Source organism: Elgaria multicarinata, chromosome 3 (assembly GCF_023053635.1).
Source record: "Elgaria multicarinata webbii isolate HBS135686 ecotype San Diego chromosome 3, rElgMul1.1.pri, whole genome shotgun sequence".
In the NCBI taxonomy this organism is placed as follows: Eukaryota; Metazoa; Chordata; class Lepidosauria; order Squamata; family Anguidae; genus Elgaria; species Elgaria multicarinata.
Window position 1 is genome coordinate 59,771,650 of NC_086173.1, and position 27,318 is coordinate 59,798,967.

At 44.0% G+C, this 27,318-nt stretch overlaps 1 protein-coding gene across 1 annotated transcript; it reads right to left on the reverse strand.

Moving 5' to 3' along the window:
• Window positions 1-4,268: 4,268 nt before the first annotated feature.
• On the reverse strand, window positions 4,269-24,836 carry LOC134395360 (cytochrome P450 2C20-like). Its single transcript, XM_063121522.1, has 9 exons — window positions 24,660-24,836; window positions 19,188-19,350; window positions 18,282-18,431; window positions 14,702-14,862; window positions 12,045-12,221; window positions 10,824-10,965; window positions 8,558-8,745; window positions 4,571-4,712; window positions 4,269-4,456 (listed from the first exon to the last, which is right to left on the reverse strand). The coding sequence occupies exons 1-9, from the start codon at window positions 24,834-24,836 to the stop codon at window positions 4,269-4,271; spliced, it is 1,488 nt and encodes a 495-aa protein (XP_062977592.1).
• Window positions 24,837-27,318: the final 2,482 nt, after the last annotated feature.

Below are 27,318 nucleotides of genomic sequence, written 5' to 3' on the forward strand. Positions count from 1 at the left end.
CTCCAGTCCCAAAGTTGGAGGGGGATAGGCAAAACGGGATACTTAGTAACTTGGGATACTGGGAAACTTCTCTTTCTTAGTCTCTGAATGGACTTTTCCCAGTGTTTTTTTTAAACAGTAGCCCCACAAAACGCACAAACACAACCTGAAATCATATACTAAGCAAATAAATAACAGATAGGAAACACAGCACAGCTACCCACCCTAACCTTGGTGAACAACTGAATAGATGTGGTGCAAGGGGATGAGGTCCCCTAGGGCATGTGGACGTGCCCAATGCACACACACTGTCCTGTCCTTGGAGGGTCATCAGAGCCCTCCAAAGAGTAACCAGTGGAGACTGGAGAAGCTAATGCCTGTCATGAGCTGAAGTGACAGGTAGCTTCTTAAAGACTGGTACTTACTTAGGGCCAGTCAAATTGGCATAATTCCCCCTCCCCCTGGGCACGTCCACTTTCCTCTTACTGGTAAAAGACAGACATAGCCTTTTTTAAAAAAATATTGTTGTTTATTCAGCAACACTGCAGCTTTTAATTCCACCCCTCCTTTGTTTATTTATTTATTTATTACATTTTATATTTATACACCCCATAGCCCAAGCTCTCCTGGCTTTTCCTCTTCAGTGAAGTCAGGCAGGCTTTCATTGTGGTTCAACTCCTTATTGTTGTTGTTTATTTATTTATTTATTTATTTAATTACATTTATATACCGCCCCACAGCCGAAGCTCTCTGGGTGGTTTTAACACTCTCTGGTGTTATTGCTATTAATATTAATTAGTACTGCTATTATTAACGTTATTTTGTTGTTGTTTAATAATGGCTGTGATCACAATGCAGTCAATCAACTCTGAAGCAAGGATCACAAAGCTTTACTCTTATCCTCCTAGCCTTATGGGATGCAAAAGAAAAGGCATATCTCTGTGCTGCTCCTGCCTCACAGGGATGGTTTGCATTACTGGCTTTGAAACAATCCTTGGCTCACTTCCTTGTACCCCCAGAAATGTCTGCTCCATGCCTGCCTTCCTGCCTCTGCCTGTGTGCTGTTGTTTTGGGGTATCTGCCGGGACTGACTCCCCCATAGATCTATGGCATCTCTGCCTGCCTCTCTGCCCACCTGGTGCCTTGGAGCTGTACTACATGATGGGCTTTGTGGTCATGCCCACCGGCCTCTGGCATGCTTGCTCCCACTCCTCCTCCTCTGTGCCCGCCTCGCAGGGTTGGTTTGCAATGCATTACTGATGGCTTTGAAACAAACAATCCTTGGCTCACTTCCTTGTGCCCCCAGAAATGTCTGCTGCTTGCCTGCCTGCCTTCCCCCCTGGGTGCTGCTGTGGTGGGGCATCTGCCGGGACTGACTCCCCCATAGATCTATGGCATATCTCTGCCTGCCTCTCTGCCCACCTGGTGCCTGGGTGCTGCACTACATGATGGGCTTTGTGGTTCGTGCCCACCAGCCTCCGGCATGCTCTTCTGTACCTGCCTCGCAGGGTTGGTTTGCAATGCCTTACTGCTGGCTTAGAAAGAAACAAACAATCCTTGCCTCACTTCCTTGTGCCCCCAGAAATGTCTGCTGCCTGCCTGCCTGGCTGCCTTCCCTCCCTCCTCACCCTGGGAGCTGTACTACATGATGGGCTTTGTGGTTCTTGCCCACCAGCCTCCGGCATGCTTGCTGCTAGTCCTCCTCCTCTGTGCCCACCTCACAGGGTTGGTTTGCAATGCGTTACTGCTGGCTTAGAAAGAAACAAACAATCCTTGCCTCACTTCCTTGTGCCCCCAGAAATGTCTGCTGCCTGCCTGCCTGCCTTCCCTCCCTCCTCCCCCTAGGAGCTGCAGTACATGATTGGCTTTGTGGTTCATGCCCACCAGCCTCCGGCATGCTTGCTGCCAGTCCTCCTCCTGTGCCCGCCTCTCAGGGATGGTTTCTGTGTGTCTTGCTTTGACTCAGGGGATAAGTCCTTCCTGCGCTCACTTAGACTTTTTGAACTTCCAAATCAATTTTTCAAGTGTGGAAGAAGATTCATATTTAGGGTTAACTACTCCCCAATTCATGGCATGTTGGGATTTCCTTTGAAATGGACCCATTGAGCTGTCTGCAGCTTTAAATCCCTGAGATACTGGGGTGTCCGATTTTCAAAAATTCCCCAAAAATCAGAGGAGGCTTGGATTTGCTTGAGGCTTGGCACGCATGTGTATACATGCATGAGGTGTCATGGTGCCTAATTTGACATTTCTAACATGAAAATTGACAGAGTTCTAGCATGGGACTTGATTTAGGACGAGTTAAAAGGTTAAAGCCCCGCCAAAAATCAGGGGATGATGGGATTTGCTTGAAACTTGCCATGAATGTGGATCTAGATGGCATCTGTGAGGGTGCCAACTCCCAAGTTTTTATCTGTCAAAATGTCAGAGTAAATCCCACATCTGAAAATGGGGTGTCCGATTTTCAAAAATTCCCCGAAAATTAGGGGATGCTTGGATTTGCTTGAGGCTTGGCATGCATGTGTATACATGGATAAGCTATCATGGTGCTGAGTTTGAGGTTTCTAACACTAACAGAAAAAAGTTGTAGGCTTTTTTGGATTTCAATGCAAGCCTATGGGGGAAAGCGGAGCTCCAATCCGAATCCAGAGCTTCGCAGCGAAGCGGAGCATACCATAGGCGGAGCGGAGTGGACCCGATCTGGAAGCTGCGAATCTGGAAGAGAAGCGGACCGGGAGGTCCGTGCACACCCCTACATATTACACCGTGTCATGATTTATTTAACAGAAATAAAGCCAAAATGGAGAAGCCATGTGTGAAAAAGTAAGTACACCCTTACTGCTTCCATAGGAATTAAGATGCTAAGTAGCAGACAGGTGCTGCTAATCAAATGCCTGTGATTAATTGATCATCAGCAAGTATGACCACCTCTATAAAAGCCAAAGTTTTTCAGTTTGCTGGTCTGGAGCATTCAGGTATGTGTTAACACAATGCAAAGGAGGAAAGACATCAGCAATGATCTTAGAGAAGCAATTGCTGCTGCCCATCAATCTGGGAAGGGTTATAAGGCCATTTCCAAACAATTTAAAGTCCATCATTCTACAGTGAGAAAGATGATTCAAAAGTGGAAAACATTCAAGACTGTTTCCAATCTTCCCAGGAGAGGACGTCCCAGCAAAATCACCCCAAGGTCAGACCGTGCAATGCTCAGAGAAATTGCAAAAAACCCAAGAGTTACATCTCAGACTCTACAGGCCTCAGTGAGCATGTTAAATGTTAAAGTTCATGACAGTACAATTAGAAAAAGACTGAACAAGTATGGTTTGTTTGGAAGGGTTGCCAGGAGAAAGCCTCTTCTCTCTAAAAAGAACGTGGCAGCACGGCTTAGGTTTGCAAAGTTGCACCTGAACAAACCACAAGACTCTGGAACGATGTCCTTTGGACAGACGAGACCAAAGTGGAGATGTTTGGCCATAATGCACAGTGCCACGTTTGGCGAAAACCAAACACAGCATATCAGCAAAAACACCCCATACCAACTGTCAAGCACTGTGGTGGAGGGATGATGATTTGGGCTTGTTTTGCAGCCACAGGACCTGGGAACCTTGCAGTCATTGAGTCAACCATGAACTCCTCTGTATACCAAAGTATTCTAGAGTCAAATGTGAGGCCATCTGTCCAACAGCTAAAGCTTGGCTGAAATTGGGTCATGCAACAGGACAATGATCCCAAGCACACCAGCAAATCTACAACAGAATGGCTGAAAAAGAAAAGAATCAAGGTGTTGCAATGGCCCAGTCAAAGTCCAGACCTCAACCCGATTGAAATGCTGTGATGGGACCTTAAGAGAGCTGTGCATAAACAAATGCCCTCAAACCTCAATGAACTGAAGCAACATTGTAAAGAAGAGTGGGCCAAAATTCCCCCACAATGATGTGAGAGACTGATAAAGTCATACAGAAAATGATTACTTCAAGTTATTGCTGCTAAAGGTGGTTCTACAAGCTATTGAATCATAAGGTGTACTTACTTTTTCACACATGACTTCTCCATTTTGGCTTTACTTCTGTTAAATAAATCATGACACGGTGTAATATGTCATGTGCTGTTGTTCATCTGAGGTTGTATTTACCTAATTTTTAGACCTGCTATGGAACAGATGATTGTTATGATGTCCTGATATGTAAAATCATACAATTCCAAGAGGGTGTACTTTCCTTTTCACACGACTGTATGATCTACCTACTAGGAATATTTTTTCAGCCATTAGTTCCATTCCTGCTGCAAGATCACACTTTGCGACTAATCGCTTGTACTGGAGCACATTGGTTCCTTCTTTTGAGCTCTGAAAACAAAGACATTAGGTCCATGTTTTTGGCATCTCCAACCAGCTGGAAGGTGAAGTTCTGCAGCAGAATGCTGAACAACAGGAAGAGCTCCATCTGAGCCAGTGCTTTCCCTGGGCATGCCCGCTTTCCTGGCAAGGAGGGAGGGATGGAGAAGACAAAGTTAATTAAGCATTAAAAACTTATATAGTGCCCAGGAAACAGTGCTGGTCTGGACATTGGACATTGTTAAAGTAAATACAAACCTATTGAAAAGGGAATGAAGGCATCTCTTCTCCTGAACTGGCCCTTCTCATCCAAGAAATGGCCCGGGTTAAACTTTTCGGGAGTCTCCCACTGCAGAGGGTCAAAATGCACCGATGTCAGTAATGGAGTGACAGCAGTATCCTTCAGGGAGAGAAAGAGACAGGTTGCACCACTTGCCTCAACCTTATGAATAGCTAAGTAATAGCCAAGTTTCAAGAAAGATAAACTGGGGAAGCACACACTGACCCTGTTCAGACCACACACTAAGCCATGGTGGTTAAAGCATTTTGAGCTAAACATTATGGCTTAGTGTGTCATGTGAACCATTCATGGTGGCTGCATAACCTTTAAACACGCTCACTAATCATTTGCTGCAAAAGGGTTAGCAGCTTAACCATGGCTTTGTGTGTTGTCTGAACAGGTTCACAGATGAATGAGCCACCACTAATTAAGGATGAGTGGATTTCCCCTGATGCGTGATTCCTTTATTGCACCATGATTTCATTCTGCCCTGCATCCTACTCCTTCCAGTTTAACTCATTAATTCTAGGACTAGAACAGGAGCAGTTTGCTGCAGCTTTCAATCCCTTTAGATGTTTTGCAGCTCCTTGCCAACCTTGTCTCTGCATGTTGATCTCCATGATCACATCGATAAAACAATATAAAAAGTAAACTTGATGTGATCATCTGTAGAGCTGAGACTGAATTCCTTGGAAGACATTTTTCTTTTTCTTGCTCCTTGAAGAAAACACCACTTTGCAGAACTTTCTTTGATTATTCTCCCACATTTTATGTGATGGCCAGCAACTCCCCCACCTCCTCCCAGTGCCCCGGAATGATGCTTGGTCCTGGATATTATGGAGGACGGAAAATGGCGGCCATGCTGTCTCCCCCACCCCCAATTTCTCTGCCCACAAAGAGAGTTTTGAGAAACCATTTGCACACAGTATTAATTGTATCAAAATCCTTTTGTGCCATGCTTTACCAGTATGCTAAGGTTCTCCTGTGCATTGCTAACATACCACAAACAAAGAAACCCTGATAGTTTCACTTTGCAGTGTTTTATCATTGGATCCATGTAGCTTACACATGTACATACACACACCGATATTTAACACATAAAAAGTAATCTTGATGCGACCGTGTTTATGGTTACGAGTTGTGCTGAAAAACCGGAGGGATGTGAGCATCCAAAGTAGGTCAAAAAAAGAGTGACAAGTTCTCAGGATGCAAAAATAAATTTATTACCAAAAAGCCTCTCCGTTGTTCTGAAGCCTTCTTCAGGAGGTACAGAAAAATGCCTGCAGAGTTTCTCACAACAAAAGGCTTGTCTGCTGAATTATTTTACTGATGACTGTAGATAGTTTGTAGATAATTAAATCTAAGAATGGAACTACCATAAATAAACTTCAATAAAACATTTAATCTATAATATAAAGTATAAAAGGTATTTGTAAAAATTGAGACAGGAAAAATAGATAAGCTGTACAAGAGTGACCTCCAGATTCTATTTTGAAAACTAATCTTACAAAAAAAAAATGTTTTTCAGGCTATACTGTATTTCTTCAATTCTAAGACACACTTCCCTGCCCCCCAAATAAACAGCTCTAAAAATGGAGTGCGTCTTAGAATCGATGGCGTCTTAGAATTGAAGCAATATGGTAGATGCAAATATGGCTTTTTGAGATCACTTTGCTGGGTGATTGGGGCCTACAGTGTGCCCTGTGCAGCCCTTGTGAGCTGCACCCAGAAGACATGCGGCTCCAAGAGTCAGGAGGCTCACCCCCCCCAAGCACCGGGTGCTCCCCCCAGCCACTGCGCTGGGAAGCCTGTGCCCCGAGTGGAGCCTGGAACTCTTCACACCCTCAGAAAAACCTGTGCCCAGATGCCAAAGAAGTGCTGCTCCACTGAAGCTGCTCTCACGCGGCAGCTCCAGCCATCTCTCTCCTCCTCGTACAGGCAGGCCTCCAAAAGAGGAAGCTCCTGCAGCAGCCGTGAGCCGTGTGAGCGAGGACTTACTCACGTGTAGCCATGCTTTGTGACTGCGTACCCTGAAAGACACAGGACTGGAGAGGTAAGCGTTTTAGCTCCTTAATCGCATCTTCTCCTCTCTCTCCCCGCCCGAAAATATTGTTTACTCTTTGTTTCTATGCCCCCTTCTTCCCGCGCAAATGGCAGTTTCTTCTCGCACAGAGGGAAAAAAGAAAAGGACACAACCATTAGAAGAAAGTGCGGAGGGCGGGGAGGAGGTTGGCTGGGCGGTGAGGGAAGTAGTATTTCTAAGACACACTTTTTCCCCCAAATAAACATCTCTAAAAATTGGGTGCATCTTAGAATCGATGGCGTCTTAGAATCGAAGAAATACGGTACTTATAGTAAACCTCTTTTTTCCCCACTGCCAAAGACCTTAATGATTGAAATATGTTTGGGACAGATTAATATGCACTAGTATAGCCTATTGTATTATTATTATTATTATTATTATTATTATTATTATTATTATTATTATTATTATTATTATTATAATATCCAAATCCAGACCCTGAATCCAGATCAGGCCAAAGCAGTCTGAAGTGGGGCAGACCAGGACCAGGCCTTAGCTAGACCTAAGGTTTATCCCGGGATCATCCCGGCGTCATCGCTGTTCATGAAAATGACATACAGGGGGGATCCCGGGATAAACCTTAGGTCTAGCTAAGGCCCCAAAGTGCTTCGGGTCGCTTCAGGCCAATCCAGGGCAATCGTGAGGCACTGCCCCCACCCGCCTGTGGGATTTACGTAACCCATCTGGCAACCACTGGTCCTTGATGAGAGCTGCCATTTTTAAGGAAGATGGCAGCTCTGTTGTTTCCTAGATCTAGTGTTCAAACTTTAGTGGTTGTATAGGGCCATTTCCATCTTCCTTAAACATGGAAGCTCTCATCAAGTATGGGCAGCTGCTGGATGGATCAGGTAAGTCCTGTGGGCAGCTGAGGGGAATGACGCACTGAGTTCTGGGCACAAGCGGTTGGGGGTGAGCAAAGAGGGGATGAGTGGGGAGTCCAATGAACTTCCAGTTGGCCTCTGCAAACATGTCCAGATCTTGCTCTGGGCCTAAGCCGAATTGGGTCCAATTTGGAAGCTCCGAGTTGGCCTCCTAAGGAGATCAGGGGGCCCTGCAGAGTCCTATTAGAAACCAGCAATGCCACCATTTATGTGGACTGACTATTTTTTGTTTTAGTATAATTTTATATGTTTTTGTATATAACTTTTTACAAATACCTTTTGTATTTTGTTTTATAACTTGGTCATTTTTAAAACTATTTTTTTAATGGTAGCTCCATTCTTATCTTTAATTATCTACAAACTCACTTAAACCCATTTTGCTTCTTCTGTCGAACTTGGAATCAGGAAAATACAGAACAAAAGGAACAATAATTTGGATCTCAGGAAGGAAAAGAAACTTCAGGGAGATCTGAGTGCAAAATTGGGTTAAGGTCATTTAGCTGCCCCTTGTACAAAGGCATGCCATAGAAGAAGGTAGTTAACTACCAGTATGCTATACAAATCAAAAGGTATCAAAAGAAGTGGACAAGTGGAACCTAAACCCGTTGACCTGTGTAATGGGTGGGAATGTCGTATTTCCCAGCAGGTTTCTGGATTGGTAGTTTTCATGGAACTATCATGCTTTCACTAGCTAGCTGGTGTCCTGGCAGCTAAGTAGGCATTTGCATATTTCTTTAATTCCATGGAAGCAACTCCCTTTAATCTAATCAATGGAGGAAGCATGTGCCCAATGACTCTTGCCCCTCTGCAGCTACCTGTGATTTCCTTTTGGGGGACAAAAAGGATTCTTGAGCCAAGGTATCTGGATAACGACAATAAAATCCAGAATGCACAACACATATCAGAGAGCTAACATGTCTGAGTCCATCTGCAATGTCAGGACCATGTATACGGTCATAAATACCTCCATTTCCTCTCCATAAATTGTTGCATTGTCATACCTTAGGGATGGTAAAGCCCCTGAATGCTGTATGATGACTCATTGCATGTGGGAAGCTCTCGCTATTTTGTTTTCGGTATCGTTGAATCTCATGGACAACGGCATTGGTGAAGGGCATCTTCACCCGGTCTTCCATACCAGGGACACGATTGTCACCAACCACGTCATCAATCTCCTGTTGGACTTTTGCTGAAATGAAATATTCAGAACATGTTCTTCCAGAACATGTTCTTCTTCTCTTCCAAGGCAGTGGTAGTCTTGGACATTCTCAGACCAGAAGCAAAAAAGTCAAAGTGACTCACACAGACACCCCTCTGGACTGGACTCAAAATTCATCCAAATCTGGCATATAGATGCGAAGCTTTTGGAGGGAATTGTTCTTAACTACGTACCCCTCTAGAATTTGCTTAAGTACGTAGACAACTTCATCTAACTGATTTCCCTAAAGTATTTCAGTCTCGTCAGCTTGGGAAAATGATGTTTGGGGCCAGAAACATTATAGAGGTGTGTAAAGAAAGAAGAAGGACCGAGGGGACAGGAGCAGGCAGAGTAACATCGGGGCCTGCTCCTGCTGGACTCTTCCCCCCCCCCCACAGCGCAAACTGCCATCTTGGCCCTGTGGGGAAGAAGAAGGACCGAGGGGACAGGAACAGGCAGAAGTAACATCGGGGCCTGCTCCTGCTGGACTCTTCCCCCCCCCCACAGGGCAAACTGCCATCTTGGCCCTGTGGGGAAGAAGAAGGACTGAGGGGACAGGAGCAGGCAGAAGTAACATCGGGGCCTGCTCCTGCTGGACTCTCTCTCTCTCTCTCTCTTCCCTCCCTCCCTCCTTGACTCCTTTTCCTTGTGTGTCATGTCTTTATTAGATTGTAAGCCTGAGGGCAGGGACTGTCTTTTTTGCTAAGTGTAAGCCGCTCTGAGAGCCTTTTTGGCTGAGGAGCGGGGTATAAGTATGATAAATAAATAAAGAAATAAATAAATAACTAAACAATTATGAGTGGAGTGGAAAGAAACATTTTGCACTCATAAAACACTCAATGGGGCTGGGGGCTCCTTTTTCAGTGAGGCCGTGAGTCTGTTCTGGATTTCACTCAGAACTCTAAAGGAGCCAATTCAAAATGTTACACCCATTTTAGGGATCTGGCTCCTGACTGGTTCTGACTAAAAGCCAGAACAGATTCACTGCCTCACTTGAAAGTCAAAAAAATTAAATGGATTGGCAAAAGCTTTAGGCCAGACAAAAGAATACGCTTCTTGACAATATGCATAGCGAATATGTACTATACTGCCACAAAATACCCTTTAGCTTCAATGCCTTTTTTGCAATTTTAGGAAACAGATCTATGAATAGCTTTTAGCGCTTTAAACCAGACAGAACCTCCATGGCTCTCGTCTTCATGCCCAGAGGCATTTGGTTGGCCACTATTGCAATCAAAATAATGGGCAATGTGGACGTTTGGGCTTATCCAGCATGATTCTTCTTACGCTCTTATTTGCACACATCTATTATATTTTTAAACATGCATATTGTAAAACGTACCCAGTGAACCAACCACACTGCCCAATCACACACTCATATTAGATAGGGCTGTGCAAGCCCCACCCCCCCGAACTGCTTCGTATCCCGATCCAGACTCTGGGGTGATTAGTACCTCTATGGCTGCCATATTTTGTGGCCATAGAGGTACTAATCACTCAGAGCCCCCGCAATATCTTAAAACCGCATGGGGCCTGGTTATTTTCACATGCGCCGGAAGCCGGCAGGAGTGAAGCGGCAGTGGTGATGCAGCAGGTAAGGACTGCCCAGTGCCACTCCGAACCAGCCCGAAGTGCCCCAAAGCTTCAGAGCTAATCGGCTTCAGCTTTGGGGCACCTTGGGCTGAGCCGACACCGCCTCGGATTTAGGACCTCGGCCCAAGGTGGTGCACAGCCCTAATTTTCAGTAGATTGGAAAGGATTTCTGCCACCCCAATTTTTAAAACAATGCTGCTGAAATGAAGAAAATCTGGAGTAACTAAGAAGGATTTTTTTATGTGGAAGGACTATGAGCTCCATTCGGTTCTGATTCTCAAAGGATTAGGAGCCCAGCAATTTGTTTTCATTCCGAGTGTATGCCTTTTAGACCAGGCTCCAGTTCTAGTAAAAAACAAAGCAGTTCCTTAAGCCCTGAATCCTTCCCAGCCCTGGTCTGGAGGACCTTTCTCTTCTCTGTGTGATTATGACTGGAGCCTATAGGAGTCTCGTCATTGTTGCAGTTCTCTGTGTACCTTGAATGTGTGGCAGCTTAGCCATCACCAGGATGCTGTAGACAATAGTAGAAGCTGTGCTTTCTGACCCAGCAAGAAAGAGTTCAAACAAGCATGCGACAAGGTCTTCAAGGCTGAAGATCTGCTCACCAGAGTTTTGTTCCTGTAAATAAGACAGAGAGAAATGGGGGGAAGGAAAATTGAAAAAAAGAAGGAGTAATTGAGACATCCCAGCCTGTTCCAAACAAGATCACAATTGAAACCTGTTACTGAATGTGCTCCTCTGGATAGGTGTACAAACCCAAGCTAACATTTGTTAAGGGACCTTTTCATCTTGGTAATAGGGAATCTGGCAGGATGTTAAATAACAGGCTGGTTCATATGTCACAATAAGCCATCCTAAGAACCAGCTACCACGCAGATGGATCTTCAGAGCCCTTAGGACAGCTAAAAGACTTATACTATCTGGAAGGACAAATCCACACCTCCCATAATGCAATGGATCGAGGACCTAATCATGTTATCAATTTTTGAACAGGTGTTATATAGGTGCAACTTGCAAGTGGATAAATACACAGATATCTGGTCTGCTTTTCTTGAAACCTTTGTATAACTCTCTCCCTTCCCCCCTTTTCTTTAATGCATGTAGGTACATATGATGCAAATCGAAGTAATCCTATATACGAAATATATGTTTTTTCCCCATTTTCACAGTGTATTTTCTGTTCTATTTTGTTAATATTCACAATAAAAGAAAAGAAGAAAAAATTAAAAATAATAATTAAATACTAAGGCTACTAAGGAGTGGGCCATTTCAGTGGTGGCACCCCAGTTATGGAAAGACCTCCCCAAAGATGCTCTTCTGGTGCTACATTGTGGTCTTTTGAGCACCAGATGAAGACCTTTTTATTTTCCCAGGTTTTTTGGCCTTTCACTTTTTAAAATTGTGTTGGTGTATTTATAGATCTCTGCATGGCAGCTGGCTTTTATCTTGGTTATTTTTTATCATTATTTTTGGGTTTATTCTGTTTTAAACTTACAGTTTTATATTATGCTTTACTATAATGTCATATTTTATCATGTTAAGCATTGTCTTGTGAACTTCCCAGAGAAGTTTGGCTAATGGGCAGTATAGAAAAGTAATAAATAAATAAATAAATAAAAGCAACAAGAAACTTTCAAGTGCCCCCAATATTTAAGGAATTTTCCAAATACCCTGGGGGGAAATTCCGAATATCCTACCTTCTCCATCCTCATTAGAAAGCAGTCAATATAGTCACGAGGGTTCTGAAGATCCAACGTCTGTCTATGAGATTCCACTGTCTCGCGGATGAAGGCGCACAGCTTTTCACAATTAGCAAAAACCTTGTTGTGATGTCCAGGCACATAATCCATTATTTGAGGGAGACAGCAGTAAAACTGGAATAGAGAGGCTAAAGAACTGTAAGACTATTCTTTTAGACCTGCCCCCTCCAACTATGACTTAAGGAACAAGAAAGCCACAAAGCAACTTTTAAACTGACTTCATTCAGGAAGCAAAGAGGAGCTGGGGAACTTTTGATTTAGGACAACTCTTTGCTAAGCAATGATGATGTAAATGTTCATGGTCATTTAAATGGTGATAGAATAGAACACTGCAATGATCATAATGTTCTGACAGTTTTTTAAACATATATGACCAATGGTTAGGAATGTTTGGAGTTTTAGTACAAAACATATGGAGCGAACCAGGTTGGGGAAAGCTGCTTTATATAAACAAGACAGAAGGATGTATTGGGGGTGGTGGTGTCCCTTATGATGAGAAAGTCATAGAGTCCAATAACATAGCAAAGGTAAGAGGGATTGAATACTCCATGAGATCTGTGAGCAGAAACACTGGGCCCAACATCTTTAACAGTTGTATAGAAAAGGGGATTTCAGCAGGTGCCATTTGTATGCATGCAGCACCCGGTGAAATCCCCTCTTCATCACAACAGTTAAAGCTGCAAGAGCCCTGCCTTCTTGACCAGATACAAAAGAGGGTAGGCACCTGCAGCTTTAACTGTTGTGATGAAGAGGGAATTTCACCGGGTGCTACATGCATACAAAGGACACCTCATGAAATTCCCTTTCTATACAACTGTTAACAATACAGGAGCCCTGTCCTCCTTTCCATATGGTCACCCTAGTAGTAGAGACATTTTTAAGGTACTGGGAACAACATAATTCAGCCAGCACCACCCAGGCAACTCACAGGCCAAATGGCTGTGTTTCCAGATGAGGCTTTTTTCATGTGATCAATGTGCTTCATTCACAGAATTGTATGGTTGGGCCAAATGATATCTTCCAAACATAGTCCTCCCATGTTTTCTCATATCTAGTTGACGCTTTCCTTACCACAGAAAACCCATTAAAACAGAATACCTGCACAATGGGCTTCCTCACAGCCTCCCACCGCCCCCGGTTTGCCTCTGCATTTTTTACCTCCATTTAATAACTGCTACAAGCGCTCCTCCCTTTCACGATTGTAGCTATGCTGGTGAACTTGTTTCACTTCTTTGCTCTCCTGCTGCTTTTGCGCCAACCCCACCTCACCCCTTCTTCCCTCTCCAGTTCATTGGTTCTTGTCGTTTATGGACATTGTAATTGACATGGCAACCTTACCCCTCGCTCATTGAAGCTCATATGGGAATTAACCAAAATGGCTACAGATCTCTCACTTTTAAAGATAAATAAATGAAACTTTGAATGGTGATAAGTTTTAAGAAGAGCTTTAGTCATGCCAAGTTTGAATCAGATCTGTTCATGCCTTGATTTTAAGGATTTTTTCAAATGGAAATTAACAAAAATGTTTACATCTGTGTGATTTTTCAAAGAAAAAGAGATGAAATTTGGGGTCTTGAGAGCTCTTAAATTGAGATTTTAACATGCAAAGATTGAATCAGATTGGTTCATCCCTTGATTTTTTTATTTTCCCCCCCACCCTTAAACCATTTCCCTGATACTCCACCAATGCAACATTCCACCTGTTTTCATTTGTGGAGGATCTATTTTCCTTTACTTTGATCATGCAGAGCTGTGCATCTCCAGTTTATAAAATACCAACCTGCTGGTTCTCTTACTCAAGAGTAAATCCCATTGTTTTCAACTGCATTTACATCCAAGTCATACTAAAATCCCATGCATGCTTACCTTTGAGTAAGCCCCACTGAACAGACAGAAACTTACTTCTGAGTAAAAAGAAGACCTCAGAAGTAAACATAGGGCTGCAAAGCACTTCTTTCCAGTTTGTTATTTTAGACTTTAAGACAAAGCTTCTGAGTGACCACACTATTAAAAGCCAGTTCTATACTCTCCAATGGTAGCCTCAGTTTTCTCCCTTGAATGACACTGTATCCAGGGCAATCAGGAAGAATTTGAGGGCAGACCTCTGACAAGAGGATACTGCTGTTGTAGCTGACATGCAAAGCAGTAAAGGGAAAGAAACAATGGTAAACCAGCTGCTAATGATTAGCTGAACAAGTCAGCCCTTGAAATTCTGGGACCACTGACATGTCCAAGAACCCAATCACTGATGTTTCCTCTCTGTCCAAAGCATACATGATTCAACATGTTCACCTTAAAGACAAATAGGAACATGAACTGGCAGGTGCCTCCCTCAAGCTCAGTGCTACATTTGACAACAACTGACTTAATCCTCTTGTGAACTGAGCTAGCACACCGTGTTGACGTTGTTTGCTTTGAAAAAGTCGGGGTAAATCCCTGACTTTTTCAAAATGCAGCATTGCAAGGAAGCCCCGTGGTGGTTGTGAACCCACACCTACATCATCTAACTGATGGGACGCAGAACCATAGCCACCACAGGGCTTTCTCCACATGTAGACAGGTTATACACTAACAACATGGAAGGAGCAACATACCAGTCCTAAAAAAGAGTGATAGAGGTTCACTAGGCCTTGGGCAATGAACAGGTGCTCTTGGAAAGTCTCATCATTATAGTCAAACCGACTCCCATAGATAACAGAGCAGATCACATTAGAAACAGCCTGTGAGATTCTTCTTCTGGGATCAAAGGACTTCCCTGCAGAGACAACAGGACACAGTGAGTGGCACCTGGAAAAGTAGATCTCTATCTTGGATCTCCTTATAGAATGAAAACTAAAAATGTTTTTCAGAAGCTGAGCCTGAGGCATTATATTCTTTTTACCTGTGACAAGAATTGAAGACAAATTAATCTCATGTAACATTAACAGGCTATAAGCAAGGTAATGTTTTTTTCTTGACATCACTACTTTCTCAAAGGTTAACATCTCTCATGATTACAGCCCTCTTTTGGTGGTGTTTGGTTAACCTGGTTCTGATGCAGTGGTAGCCAGGGTTCCAGTTGAGACAATGAGGAGAGGGGGTGTTATTTCTTCCCAGTATTTCCCCTGCATATCTGTCCCTTGGCTGAGAAACATCACCATGACTAAAGTCAGGGTAGAACCTAGCACTGACCAAATGCTGTTGCTAAGCAACATTTCTCCCTCTGTCTTCATTCTGCTGCAACAGAGCCCGGGAAGATTTGGGGTTTAATTTGGAAGCCTTTCAATTAACTCTCCATGTAGCTTGTTCCAATTTCCTATTAAGACAGACAGACAGACAGACAAACAGCTCTCCCTGAGACTGTTAGTCCTTGGGGATCTACACTACTGCCTTTAAAGCACTTTAAAGCAATTTGAAAACGTTTTGAAAACTGTATATGCAGTGTGTCCTGGGCCCCAACAGTTGTCAAAACAGTTACAAAGCGCTTTAAAGTGCTTTAAAGCAGTAGTGTAGATCCTGTTGCCAGACAGTCCAAACTCTGCTGTTTTTGATATAGAAAAGAACATTTCATTTTGGCTTGGGAAAACAGAAGAAGTCTGACATTCTAATAGTCAGACTTGAGAGTCAACGCAGAATAGTGTATGTGATACAAAGCCAGCACTCCTCCCTGGCCTGACTGTGATTCTTCAGACTGGATACCTTGACCTCTTACCCTCTTTCAGTCCTATTTTCAATTTACATTAAGAGCGTCATCAGATTAGTGTTTATCACACGCTTACTACTGATTTAATTACTACACACTTACTACTACTTACTTCATGCATCCTTTAGACAATGCCATCTGCCTCCCACATGCCTTCCACATCCCTCCCACTCCTTCTGCTCATTTTTCCATCACAAATAGACCACTTTAAATTAAATAAATAAATAAATAGAATGTTCTGCCATTTCCTGCTGTGTGCAGGAAAAGCAGCACAAAATGGCCCCAGAATGGCCCACATGGTCATTCCGGCTTCCTTTTTCTCTCCCCATGTAAAAAGATCTTCACTATTGTGGGACAGTCGGTCATATACACCCATCACATCTAGGTCGAAACTTGCAGCTCCCGTCACTTCTCTGTCGTTGTTCTGATGTCACTTCCTGAAAACAGGAAGTAATTAGGCCCATTCAGTCCGGTAGGAGAGAGCAGCAACAGACTTTTTTTGGGGGGGGGGAGGGGTTGCAGCGCAACAAAGGCCAGAAGGGGCAGAAGATGTGCAAGAGGCAGAAGACGTCATGTGAGTAATCCGTGAGTGCCCAGTAATGAGCATGCAGGAAAACGCTCGTCGTATGGAGCTGATAGTGACAGTAGGGAAATGCAAAAAGGCTGCAAAATATCAGTCCTGGCGAGTCGCCAGGGAAACCTACTCATCAGGTGTTAATGTTTACATGTTTCTTTGCACTCAGAAGAAGGAAAGGTGGTCAGTTTGATTCCCTGCTAGCACCCATCTTAGTTTTGATGAGCCAGCAAAGACAGAATTCTAGCCATTGTTTGAGTTTTAATGATTAAACTCAAATTCAGGGGCATAGAACTAGCTCCTGGACAGCTCAATAGTCAGGAGTCTTTAACCTGAAGAAGCCTTCTTGTGGAAAATCCCTTTCTTCCTCCCTCTCCCCTCCTTTCTCTCTCTTTTTTGCTGCAGGGGCACCCCACTGCCTCCAGCCTCATTGCACCCCAGACTGCACATACATGGAAAAGTAAGAAACCCTTACTAATTTCTTCCCAACAGATCTACCGCCTTTCCAGATCTCTCCCTCTTGTCTTCTGTCATTGGCCCTACTAGAGAAACCAGCGCCGGATCTACACTATTGCTTTAAAGCGCTTTAAAGCAGTAGTGTAGATCCGGCCCAGTTGACTTTCCCTGCATCTTTTCTTATTATCTCCAGGGCTTGTGTGTCTTCAGAGATAGGCAACTAGCCTGCTGCCTCTTTTTGCTCACAAGATCCTCTACTAACCCCTTTTCCTTTCCCGTGACAGTCCCGGCATTCATCTCCACCCTCTGTACCCTAAATACCAGAACTTCTCCCCTGCCACTGCATCTCGTAGCGGTTGTCTTGACGAGGGGAAAGCCCCAGGATGGCTTTGCACTGGCGCTCAGTCATTTATATGATGCCACAGCCATTGCAGATCCCTCTAAGGGCATTTTCCCGAAGCTCTAGTTTTAAAAAAGTCGTGGACTTACCCTGGCTTTTTCCTGTGAGCAAGGTGCAGATGCGCATTTGCCATCTGTCACCTTCCTCCAGCTTTGTGCCAGAGGTGTGTCCCACCAGCCAATAATGACCCCTGACTGGTCGCCATCACCAGATAGGGAGGAAGGGGGAAGGAGGGGGTGGGACAGTGAGCCAAATGGCTGCTGGAATGACTCCATGCTTCTCTGGAATGAACAGAAGGACATGCACACTGGAGAAGCTCATAAATGGAAAAAAAAAGTTTAAAGAAAAGAATGCTTTTTTCCACACACACACAAAAGAGGTGGGGGCAGATGCCTCTGGGCTTCTCTGGCATGGCAGAAGGACAAACACACTGGAGAAGTGCATAAACATAAAAAAAATTAAGAAAAGAGTGGAGGGCGCGTATACGCGATGCGGTGCCCATGCAATGACACACGGTTGTACAGCCTTGCCTGGGCGCAGCTGCACAGGGTTGGCAGGACAGACGGTCAGCCCGGTTCAAGCAGCTCCTTCAGCTGCAAACCCCGCACTTGCGCTCCTTGCCATGGAGACAACCGGCAGGAGCACAAGTGTGGGATAGTGGGGGCTCGAGTTGCCAATGCGACCTCAAATAGACACCCCCTTAATCAATTATGCAAAACCATTGCTTTCAATGTCTCTGCCTTAATAATTAGAATTGGTATTCTGCATAAATGAACAAAAATTCTATAAAATGCCTATTGGAAAGATCAGCTTTTCTGAATGTATGTTTGTAATTCTTTTCAGTCAATTACTTCTAGATTAAGCAACTGTTTCTTCAATCTCCAAATCCCCTTAACCCCTTAAGGTGCTAAGCTTTGGGCCGTGCGGTGCTCAATGTTAAAATGTCCCTTCAAGTGTTAAGGTTGCATGTCTGAAAGTGTGCACTCAGGCATATGTGCAATAAGGAAACCTGATTAGAGGACTGCTTTCGCTTTCTTTGGAATAAAATAGACATGAGAGGACCTTGTGTGGCAGCCATTTCCTCCACCAGGCAAAGAGCTTCCTCCTGCACCTTCTTGGACATTGTTTTCTTCCCCATGCCAAATTCGCGCAGGGTGGAAAGGGTGAACCGCCGGAGCTCCCTCCATTTTGTCTCATCTCTGCTGGTCAGCCCTGAAACCAAAGAGGTGGAAATTGTTTTGTCCATTCACAACATACAGTTACAGCAGAAGGTTTCAAAGTGGAAGACAGATCATAGTGCTTTCCCAGTTCAAACTCTGTTCTCATTTGTAGCTGCTGTGGTTATCCAATAACTTGATATTTTCATTCATTCAAGGATCCTGAGTCGGGGTGTGTGTATGTGTGTGTCTGTGAACAGCCCTACATAGTACTTGCTTCACAAAGTGTTTATTTCCTTCTTTTCTGAGGACAAAACAAGGTGAATGCAATTAACATGCACATTTTGTAATGCAAATGTCAGCCTAGGGGAAACCTGAGAAGCCATGGAATGGTAGCATCTTCAGAGAGGCAGAAAGGAACCTGGTCCACATGGCACGACATCCCACCATGGGTTAATTTACCCATGGGGGCTGCCTCCCCTGACATCTGGGTTAGCACAATATGACAAGCAATGGTAAGCAAAAAGGCACCCAGCAAGATATGCTATGCTCCATAGATAAATTTTACCACCATCTGTTGTTATATCATGCAAAGATATTGAAAGAGTCACCGCACCCCTAGGTCCTGAGTCTGCTCAAGCATCTTTGTGACTACTATTTCTATAACAAAAAATGTGCAACTTAATGACATTAACACAATTAATGCCATGTTTAGTTTGGCCCTAACTTGTGGAATGGGTGACTGCATCTCAAATCAAAGAGGAGCATAAACAAAAAATGAGGACAAACAAGGAAAGATTAAAGAGTTCACCTTGACCCTTTCCTACTTTGTCTCGGATGGGGATGGCAGGATGCCCACCAAACTCTTCGGCATGATCCAAAAAAGCATCTTTCACCACTTCATATCCACAGAGTACGACCACAGGTGTTGGTCCCATCCAGACAGTGAAGATGGGCCCATACTTGTCAATGAGCTAAAGGCAGAATCAGAAACAAGCCTGGTTATTTAGACAAGGAAACCTCTTTTTGAATAATTATCATGAGTGCTGGTTGCAATTAGTGCTATGCTGAAAATTTCCCTTTTCAGCATTTGGTGGAGGGGATTGAAAGCTCTGGCAAAAGAGGCTGGGGAGGTGAGAATTTTGAGTAACTTGTTACATTCCCCTAGTTTATGATCTTAAGCATACTTTTATAGAAATTAGGGATGTGCTCCGCTCCGATTAGGAGCGTAGAAGCAGTAGCGGATTGGCCTGCTCCGCCTTACCCAGAGGCGGAGTAGGAGCGGACCGCGGACCCCCTAGAAGCAAGGCGAAGAGAAGCGACCATTTTTCGGAGCTCCGAGTTCAGTCGGAGCGCTCCGGTCGCCATCTTGAAAACATTTCGCCATAGGATTGCATTGCGGCAAATAATCGCGCATAACTACATTGTTTTTGAAGCTATCGTTCTGGAAATTCTTGTGCACAGAGAGTCGTGGATGGGGGTCATTTTGAGACCACTCTCACCTCTCTGCGTGCTGTGGTTCACGTGCAATAATTTTTTAAAAATCGGGTCAACCGCGGGGCTCAAACGGCGTTTCGGCTTTTCGCCCATAGGATTGCATTGAGGGAAAGAATCGGGGATAACTGGGGGGGGGTTTAAGCTATCGTTCTGAAAATTCTTGTGCACAGAGAGTCGTGGATGGGGGTCATTTTGAGACCACTCTCAACTTTCTGCGTGCTGTGGTTCACGTGCAATATTTTTTTAAAAATCGGGTCAACCGCGGGGCTCAAACGGCGTTTCGGCTTTTCGCCCATAGGATTGCATTGAGGGAAAGAATCGGGGATAACTGGGGGGGGGTTTAAGCTATCGTTCTGAAAATTCTTGTGCACAGAGAGTCGTGGATGGGGGTCATTTTGAGACCACTCTCAACTTTCTGCATCGTACGGGTCGCGGGCTAGAAGTTTTTTAAAAATCGGCGGGAAAAATACCTTTTTCAAAGGGCTGAGGGGCAGAGTCAGCTCCCGGTCATGATGATCCCAAAGTTGGAGGAGGGCATAGGCAAAACAGGTAACTTGGGATTCTGGGAAACTTCTCTTTCTTCATCTGAACGGGCTTTTCCCCGTGTTTTTTAACACAGTAGCCCCACCAAATGCACAAACACAACCTGAAATCATATACTAAGCCAAGAATAAGAGATAGAAAACACAGCACTGCTCCCCACCCTAACCTTGGTGAACAACTGAATCGATGTGGTGCAAGGGGATGAGCTCCCCTAGGGCATCTCATCGTGGACGTGCCCCCACTCTCTCCTGCACTGGAAGGCCATAGAGCCTTCCAAAGAGAGTAAAACGGTGGAGCAATGCCTATCATGAGTTGAAGTGAATGGTCACTTTTCAGTGGTGGAGCAATGCCTGTTATGAGTTGAAGTGAGCGTTTTACTTCTTCTCAGAGCTGTTGGTGGCTGTCTTGAACTGGCAGCTACTTCCCCCTCCCCCGGGCACGTCCCCCTATTGCTGGTAAAAGACAGATATAGCCTTTTTTTTTTTAATTCTTCTTGCTGTTTATTGAGCAACACTGCTGCTTTTAATTCCACCCCTCCTTTGTTTATTGATTGATTTATTCCATTTTATATGCATTACTGGCTTATCCTTGGCTCCCTTCCTTATGCCCCCAGAAATGCCAGCTGCATGCCTGCCTGCCTTCCCTCCCTCCTCCCCTGCCCACCTCGCAGGGATGTTGTGTGTGGGGTGCCCGATTTTCAAAAATTCGCCAAAAATCAGGGGATGATGGGATTGCCTTGAAACTTGGCGTGTGTGTGTATACGCCCATGAGGTGTCATGGTGCCAAACGTGAGGTTTCTAACTTCAACGGAAAAAAAGTTGTTTACTTTTTTAGCTTTCAATGCAACCCTATGGGGGGGCAAAAACGGAGCTCCGGATCCGGATCCGGAGCTCCGAGCGGAGCGGAGCGGAAGTGGGCGGAGCGGGGGCGGGGCGGAGCGACCCGCTCCGAAAAATGGCGGATCTGCAAGTGAAGCGGAGCGGGGGGTCCGTGCACACCCCTAATAGAAATACATTGGAATCCTTCACTTCCATCTGACCAACCAAGCCAAATGCAGGTCACCAGCCATGTGCTGCTGTTTGCCAGAGGCGTGATACACTCCCTATCATGCAGTCCAAAGCAGGCACCGAATGCAGTGTGTTTGTTGCCCTCCTGGTGGTTGACCAATCATGATGAGTTGCATTTGGTTTGTTGGGACACAAAAAGCTCCATCACACCAGCTTTATAGTCTGCTGTCATGGTGAACTGCATGCAAAGGACTCAGATGATGCCGACCATGTCTTGCTGTGATTGCGGTTCTTCCCACCCCACCCCACCCCACCCCTTAGTGATGTATTTTGGTGCTCTGAAAGTCTGGTTCTTCCAGTAATGAGAAAGCACACTGCTCAAACATCAACGTGTATTTTCATCCATCATTTTCAATCTGATGTTCTGTGTGCATGTTTTCAAGGGGCTGTATTGCTGATGAAAGAGAGGGGCATGCCTTTTCTCCAGCGGGCTGCATAGCTTCTCTCCCCTCCCCTTTCCCTCTCTCCTTTTTCAATAAAAGGTAGTTTTGGTTGATTAATCAATTAATCTATGGATTAAATTTGCATGTGGGTTATAAGTAGTCCCTCTGGAGCAAGAAGAGGTCCCATTGAACTCTATGTTCTTACTACTAAGTAGACATTTTCACCATAAAAGAAATGTGGAAAATGCACCCTCCTTGCCAGCAGCACCATCATTTTTAAAGATAAAGTGATCCAAATTGGCACAGCGATAGCTCTTAAAGAGAGCTTTCAGCATACACAATTTGAATCAGATTGGATCATCCTTTGCTTTTAAGAGATTTTAAAAATGGAAATTAAACAAATTCTTATATCTGCATAAGTTTTAAAGATAAAGAGGTCCAAATTGGCACAGTGACAGCTCTTAAGAGGGCTTTCAGCATACCAAATTTGGATCAGGTTTTTTAAATGACTTTTTAAATCCCCCCTTAAATTCTTTTTCTCTGTTTTGCACCAGTGTGAAGGATCATAGGATTGATCTTCCATTCCTTTGATCATGCAAAGCTGTGCATCTTCAAGTTCATAAACTACAGATCTGCTGGTTCCTTACTCAAAAGTAAATCCCATTGATTTCAAATGCTAAAGTCACATGCAGGCTTACCTTTGAGTAAACCCCATTGAACAGAGAGAGTCTTATTTCTGAGTAAACACATATTCCAGTTTTAGAGAGCCATGGAGGGCTCGTGTGTGTGTGTGTGTGCGTGTGTGCGTGAGAGAGAGCTTTTGACAGATGGAGTGTGTATGAGAAGTGCACCATGTGAGGCGGGGAGAAGAAGGGGGCGAGGGGAACCGGGTTTGCCTGGTGCCCTTTCCACAAGGCTTGGATACCAGCTGTCTCTGCAGTTGTCTGAGGATACCAATCCTGGGATGGTTGCAGCAGCGGCTTCTTTTCTTATTCCAGGTGGGGGGCTCTGTTTTGCATCAAGTGGAGGCAGAGAGGCAACCTTGAGTCAAGCAGTGGGGAAACGAGAGCCCCATGTCTCTTTCCATCCAGGTGGGCACTTTACTGAAGTGGGATTCTTTCTCTGTCTACACACACACACCTTTTCTTTCTTTCTTTCTTTCTTTCTTTCTTTCTTTCTTTCTTTCTTTCTTTCTTTCTTTCTACCAGCCCAATCCCAGGCAGTGTTCAGTGCTCCTAATTCTGCCTGGGATCAGTGCGCTTTCTCTTTCCCCTAAGATCTGGCTCCGATCCTAGTAGGGACAGTTTCATTTATTACTTTTGCGGGGGTGGGGAGGCTTAGGAAAGTCTACTCAGAAGTAAGCCTTGTTGAGTTCAGCGGGGCTTACTCTCAGGTAAGTGGGTTATTTATTTAAAGGGCAGAATGGGACAAACTGGGACTTACTTCTGAGTAAAGATGTGTAGGAGGGTGCTTAATGGCTTACAGGGTATAGCCACAAAACTACTTAAGGGAGAGAAGTCCTTGTTTTTCCCAAATCTGTTCAGCAACAAAAGAAGCCACTGCCGAGGTATAAGTAGAACAACACCTAGTAGCTCCATGTCCATCACATTATTATTATTATTATTATTTATTTATATAGCACCATCAATGTACATGGTGCTGTACAGAGTAAAACAGTAAATAGCAAGACTCTGCCGCAGTGTGTGTGTGGGGGGGGGGGGAGAGTTGTCCAATCACCACCAACCAATAAAGTGTAGGGGGAGGTATGAAGGAGATCCATGGGCGGATGCAATAGCGATTCGCAGGTGCGCAGGGGAGGAGAGGTGTAAAGATGCATGAACCCTAAAAGCACACAGGTATAAGTGATCAGGGCTTCAAGTGCTATGGAAACGAAGGTGGGATTGATACAAGGGCAAAAGTGTAGGTGTGATGGAGCTTAAAGTGCGTGGGGCTACTTTTCAATAATCTGAAGCCTGTTGGGATGTCTAGAAAAGGAAGGGAGTCCATTAGCAACAGGTTTTGAAGGCAAGTAGGATGGGAGATGCCAGTATTCCAGTTTTGGCAATTACCTTTCTCATGCTGATCAAACTGTTGAAGTCGATGTGCACGAATCAGTCAGACTGACTGTTTGTGAGAGTAAGCAAAAGCCCTCAAGATGAGCACAACTTTATATTTTGCACTGATTTGTGAAGCTTGATCACATTCAGGTTCTCATAGTACCTCCTCAAAGTTCAGTCCATCTAATTTCCATTCCCAATTGTGACCTGTTGTTGTTGTTACTTCTTTAAAAAGTGAAAGTGCACATTTGGATATGCAGTTTTTAAAGTATGCACCCAAATGCATACTCCCATACACACCAATTCACTAAAGCATGGAAATGCATATGTTTCTAAAATGTGCATCTTAGAGTAGGCATTTTTCTACAGTTTACATTTTTTTCAAAACAGAATCACAAGAATGGGAATGTGCAAGCTTTGCTCACCAAATGCACTTGAGTTTGGGTACGGGGTGCAAATGGGGCAAGTTCTGGTCACAAATGAAGCAAAACAAAATCCTCATATGCCCATATAGGAAACTATGTCTTACTCTGGGCCAAAGGGACAGGCGAAGCATAAGAAGACCATGCTGGATCACACCAAGGGTCCATCTAGTCCAGCATTCTGTTCTCAGACTAGCCAACCAGCTATCAACTAGGGACCCACCCAAGGTGCTGCAGCACCCTTCCACCCGGGTTCCCCAGCAACTGGTATGTATAGACTTAACAGCAACAAGTGCAACAAGAACTGGCCTTACCTTGTTATAGGATTTGTATAGAGGCAGGACGTCTTTCTGCAGGAAATTCCCCAAAAAGGGCCAAGGAGCAGGTCCAGGAGGCAGCTGGCCTTTCTTCTTGTACATTTTGAAGGATGAGAAGAACAAAGTGAGGAGCACACAGAGAAGGAACAGAGCTCCCACCCCAGCCACCTCCATCTTTGTCCCTCAGGGGGGAAAAAGATTCAGAGAGACAAGAGGGAAAGAAAGCTGCCTGTTTGAGCCCAAACTGTGCCAGAATTCAGATTGGCATCAACCTTTCCTCTCTAACTTGTTCCCCTCCCCCTTTTTGTGTGTCCTTTGTCCACTGTTGTCAAGAATGGATTACTCAGTAACATCCATCCACTCTGATCCTGGCTCTAAACATGGTAACGGTTCCTGTGCTGTTTGACTCAGAGAGCCCCATCACACCTACTTTTTTTATCCATTTTTCATCTGTGGTTTTCCCCTCCATTTCCTTACCAAGTCCAGCACTGGGCACTTTCACGTCCGTGCGTTGTTGTGCTCTTTCAGCTCATGTATCTTTTCACCTGGAACACTACAATGCCAGTGAAATCTTCCTGCTCCACCTCTTGAGAAAAGGTTACAGGGGAGGAGGAGTGAAGGTTTGTTTTGCTCATTTCAAAGGGTGGGCAGATGAACAATCGTTTTAACTAATTTCTTTTATAAAGGTGGTCAGGTCCCCTCCTTTGCTCCAAGGTAACCAAAACACTTTCATCTGCGTGAGTTTTAAAGCTAAAGAGGTCAAACTTGGCATGGTGATAGCTCTTAATGAGGGCTTTAACCACCTCAAGTTTGAATTAGATTGGTTTATCCTTTGATTTCAAGGAATTTTTAAAATGGAAATTAACAAATATGCTTATACCTGCATACTTTTTAAAGATAAAGAGATCAAATTTGGCACAGTGATAGTTCATAATGGAGACTTTAGTCATGCCAAATTTAATCAGATCATTTCATCCCTTGATTTTGTAGGAATTTTTAAAATCCCCCCCTTAAACCCTTTTTCGATTTTCCTTTCCTTTGATCATGCAAAGCTGTGCATCTCCAAATTTATAAAATAGAGATCTGTTGGTTCCCTTACCCAAGAGTAAGTCCCATTGATTTCAATTGCATTTACATGCAAGTCATACTAAAATCCCTTGCATGCTTACCTTTGAGTAAACACCATTTTAGTAAGTCTCTCTGTCCAATGGGGTAAAGTCTGCTAGGCATCTATTAACTACTGCTTGTGGACATATATTACCCTGTTTAAGTTCTGACTGCCACCCTGTTTACTGTTTAATTTCTGTCTGCCACACAGATCCGAAAGACTGTCCACTGTTTCTTTGCAAGGGCGGGAGGATGGGGACCTTGAAACTGTAATCAATCTTTTTGCAGGAGTGCATAAGAAGTGGCACATTCAACTTTTTTAGATTTACATACCTCTCCAGTCCCTCTCAGTGAGTGTCAATCTAACCAGCCAGAGATGGCTATAATTTAGATACACAACAACATGCATTGGGTTCTCTAGGTGTACAGGGCCCTGGTGTCTCAGTTCACTCTTACTTTCCTTACACTAAGGGTCTACCTTCCTGGTTCTGCCTGCACTGGTTCAAAAGAAACTGTTTTTGAAAGAAAGTGTTCTGTCTGTTTAATCTGTATGTTGACAAAATGCTTGTGTAGTGACTCTACCTTGTTTGAAAGCCTTTTTTTCTTTACTGCAATTTGAATTTTGCTAATACATGCTATAATAAAAACACACACAACTAAACTGATCAATCTATGACTTATTTCAGAATATATGGTTAAGATGGCAATTTTAGTGTGAGATATATTGTTACTTTTCTTTCAGAGATCTTAACATGTGGGACGCAGCCCACCCACCTTGAAATACACTTTGCCCCTTCTGTCCACCGCCCCCTGAATTTTCTTTCTAGTGCCGCCGCTGGACACAATCCACAATTCCCAGACCAATGTGCAGATTGGAGTGCAGTTACTCTCCATATTTCTCACTTCTATAAACCATCATCACCTTATGTGACTACTTAGATTTACAAGGTGCTCTAAGGGTTGCCGTTAAAAAATAAGAACTCCAAATGGTAAACAGCTTCTAAGCCCAGCTTCTGTCATAAACCATATTCAAAATGAGGCAGCAAAAGCTGCTGGGAGGGATGAGTAGGGATGACGTGTCATCCCTCCAAAGAACGCTGCATAGCAAAGAAGATGGCTGACACCATGGACCTGTACATTGTACTCCATGCAGGGGAGCCATCTTCTTTTCTATACAATGTCGCCAGGAGGGGTGGCATGTTGTCAAGTCTCTATTTGAATATGGTTACAGCAGCAGCCCTTCTTGGAAGCCATCTGAAGCTTCCATTTTACTTCTTTTAAAAATAAAAACATAAAACTTTAAAGGTAGTCCTTGAATCACCTCATAAAAGTAAGTAACATTTTAAAATGTGAATTTTAGGACAGAATATTTTATTTTTTAAAAAAATTGCAGCCTGCAATGTAAACCAGACTGTTGAAGTCCTGGATTAGGACTGGTTTTTGTGATTTCCATATTTCTGTACAAGTCTGCAAAACCTGGAAGAAACTGAAGACTCAGCATCAGTCAATCAGCTTAAAGGTCAAGTTTGCAGGTGGACTTTATTGAATT

Excerpts from the sequence above, each read along its gene's own strand:
- LOC134395360 (XM_063121522.1), bottom strand. The coding sequence starts at position 24,836 with ATGGAGGTGGCTGGGGTGGGAGCTCTGTTCCTTCTCTGTGTGCTCCTC. Across the intron at positions 12,222-14,701 it reads ATCACTCTTTTTTAGGACTG|TTTTACTGCTGTCTCCCTCA; the intron begins GTATGTTGCTCC and ends TCTCTATTCCAG. Across the intron at positions 4,713-8,557 it reads GGGGCTTTACCATCCCTAAG|GATACTGCTGTCACTCCATT; the intron begins GTATGACAATGC and ends CTCTCCCTGAAG.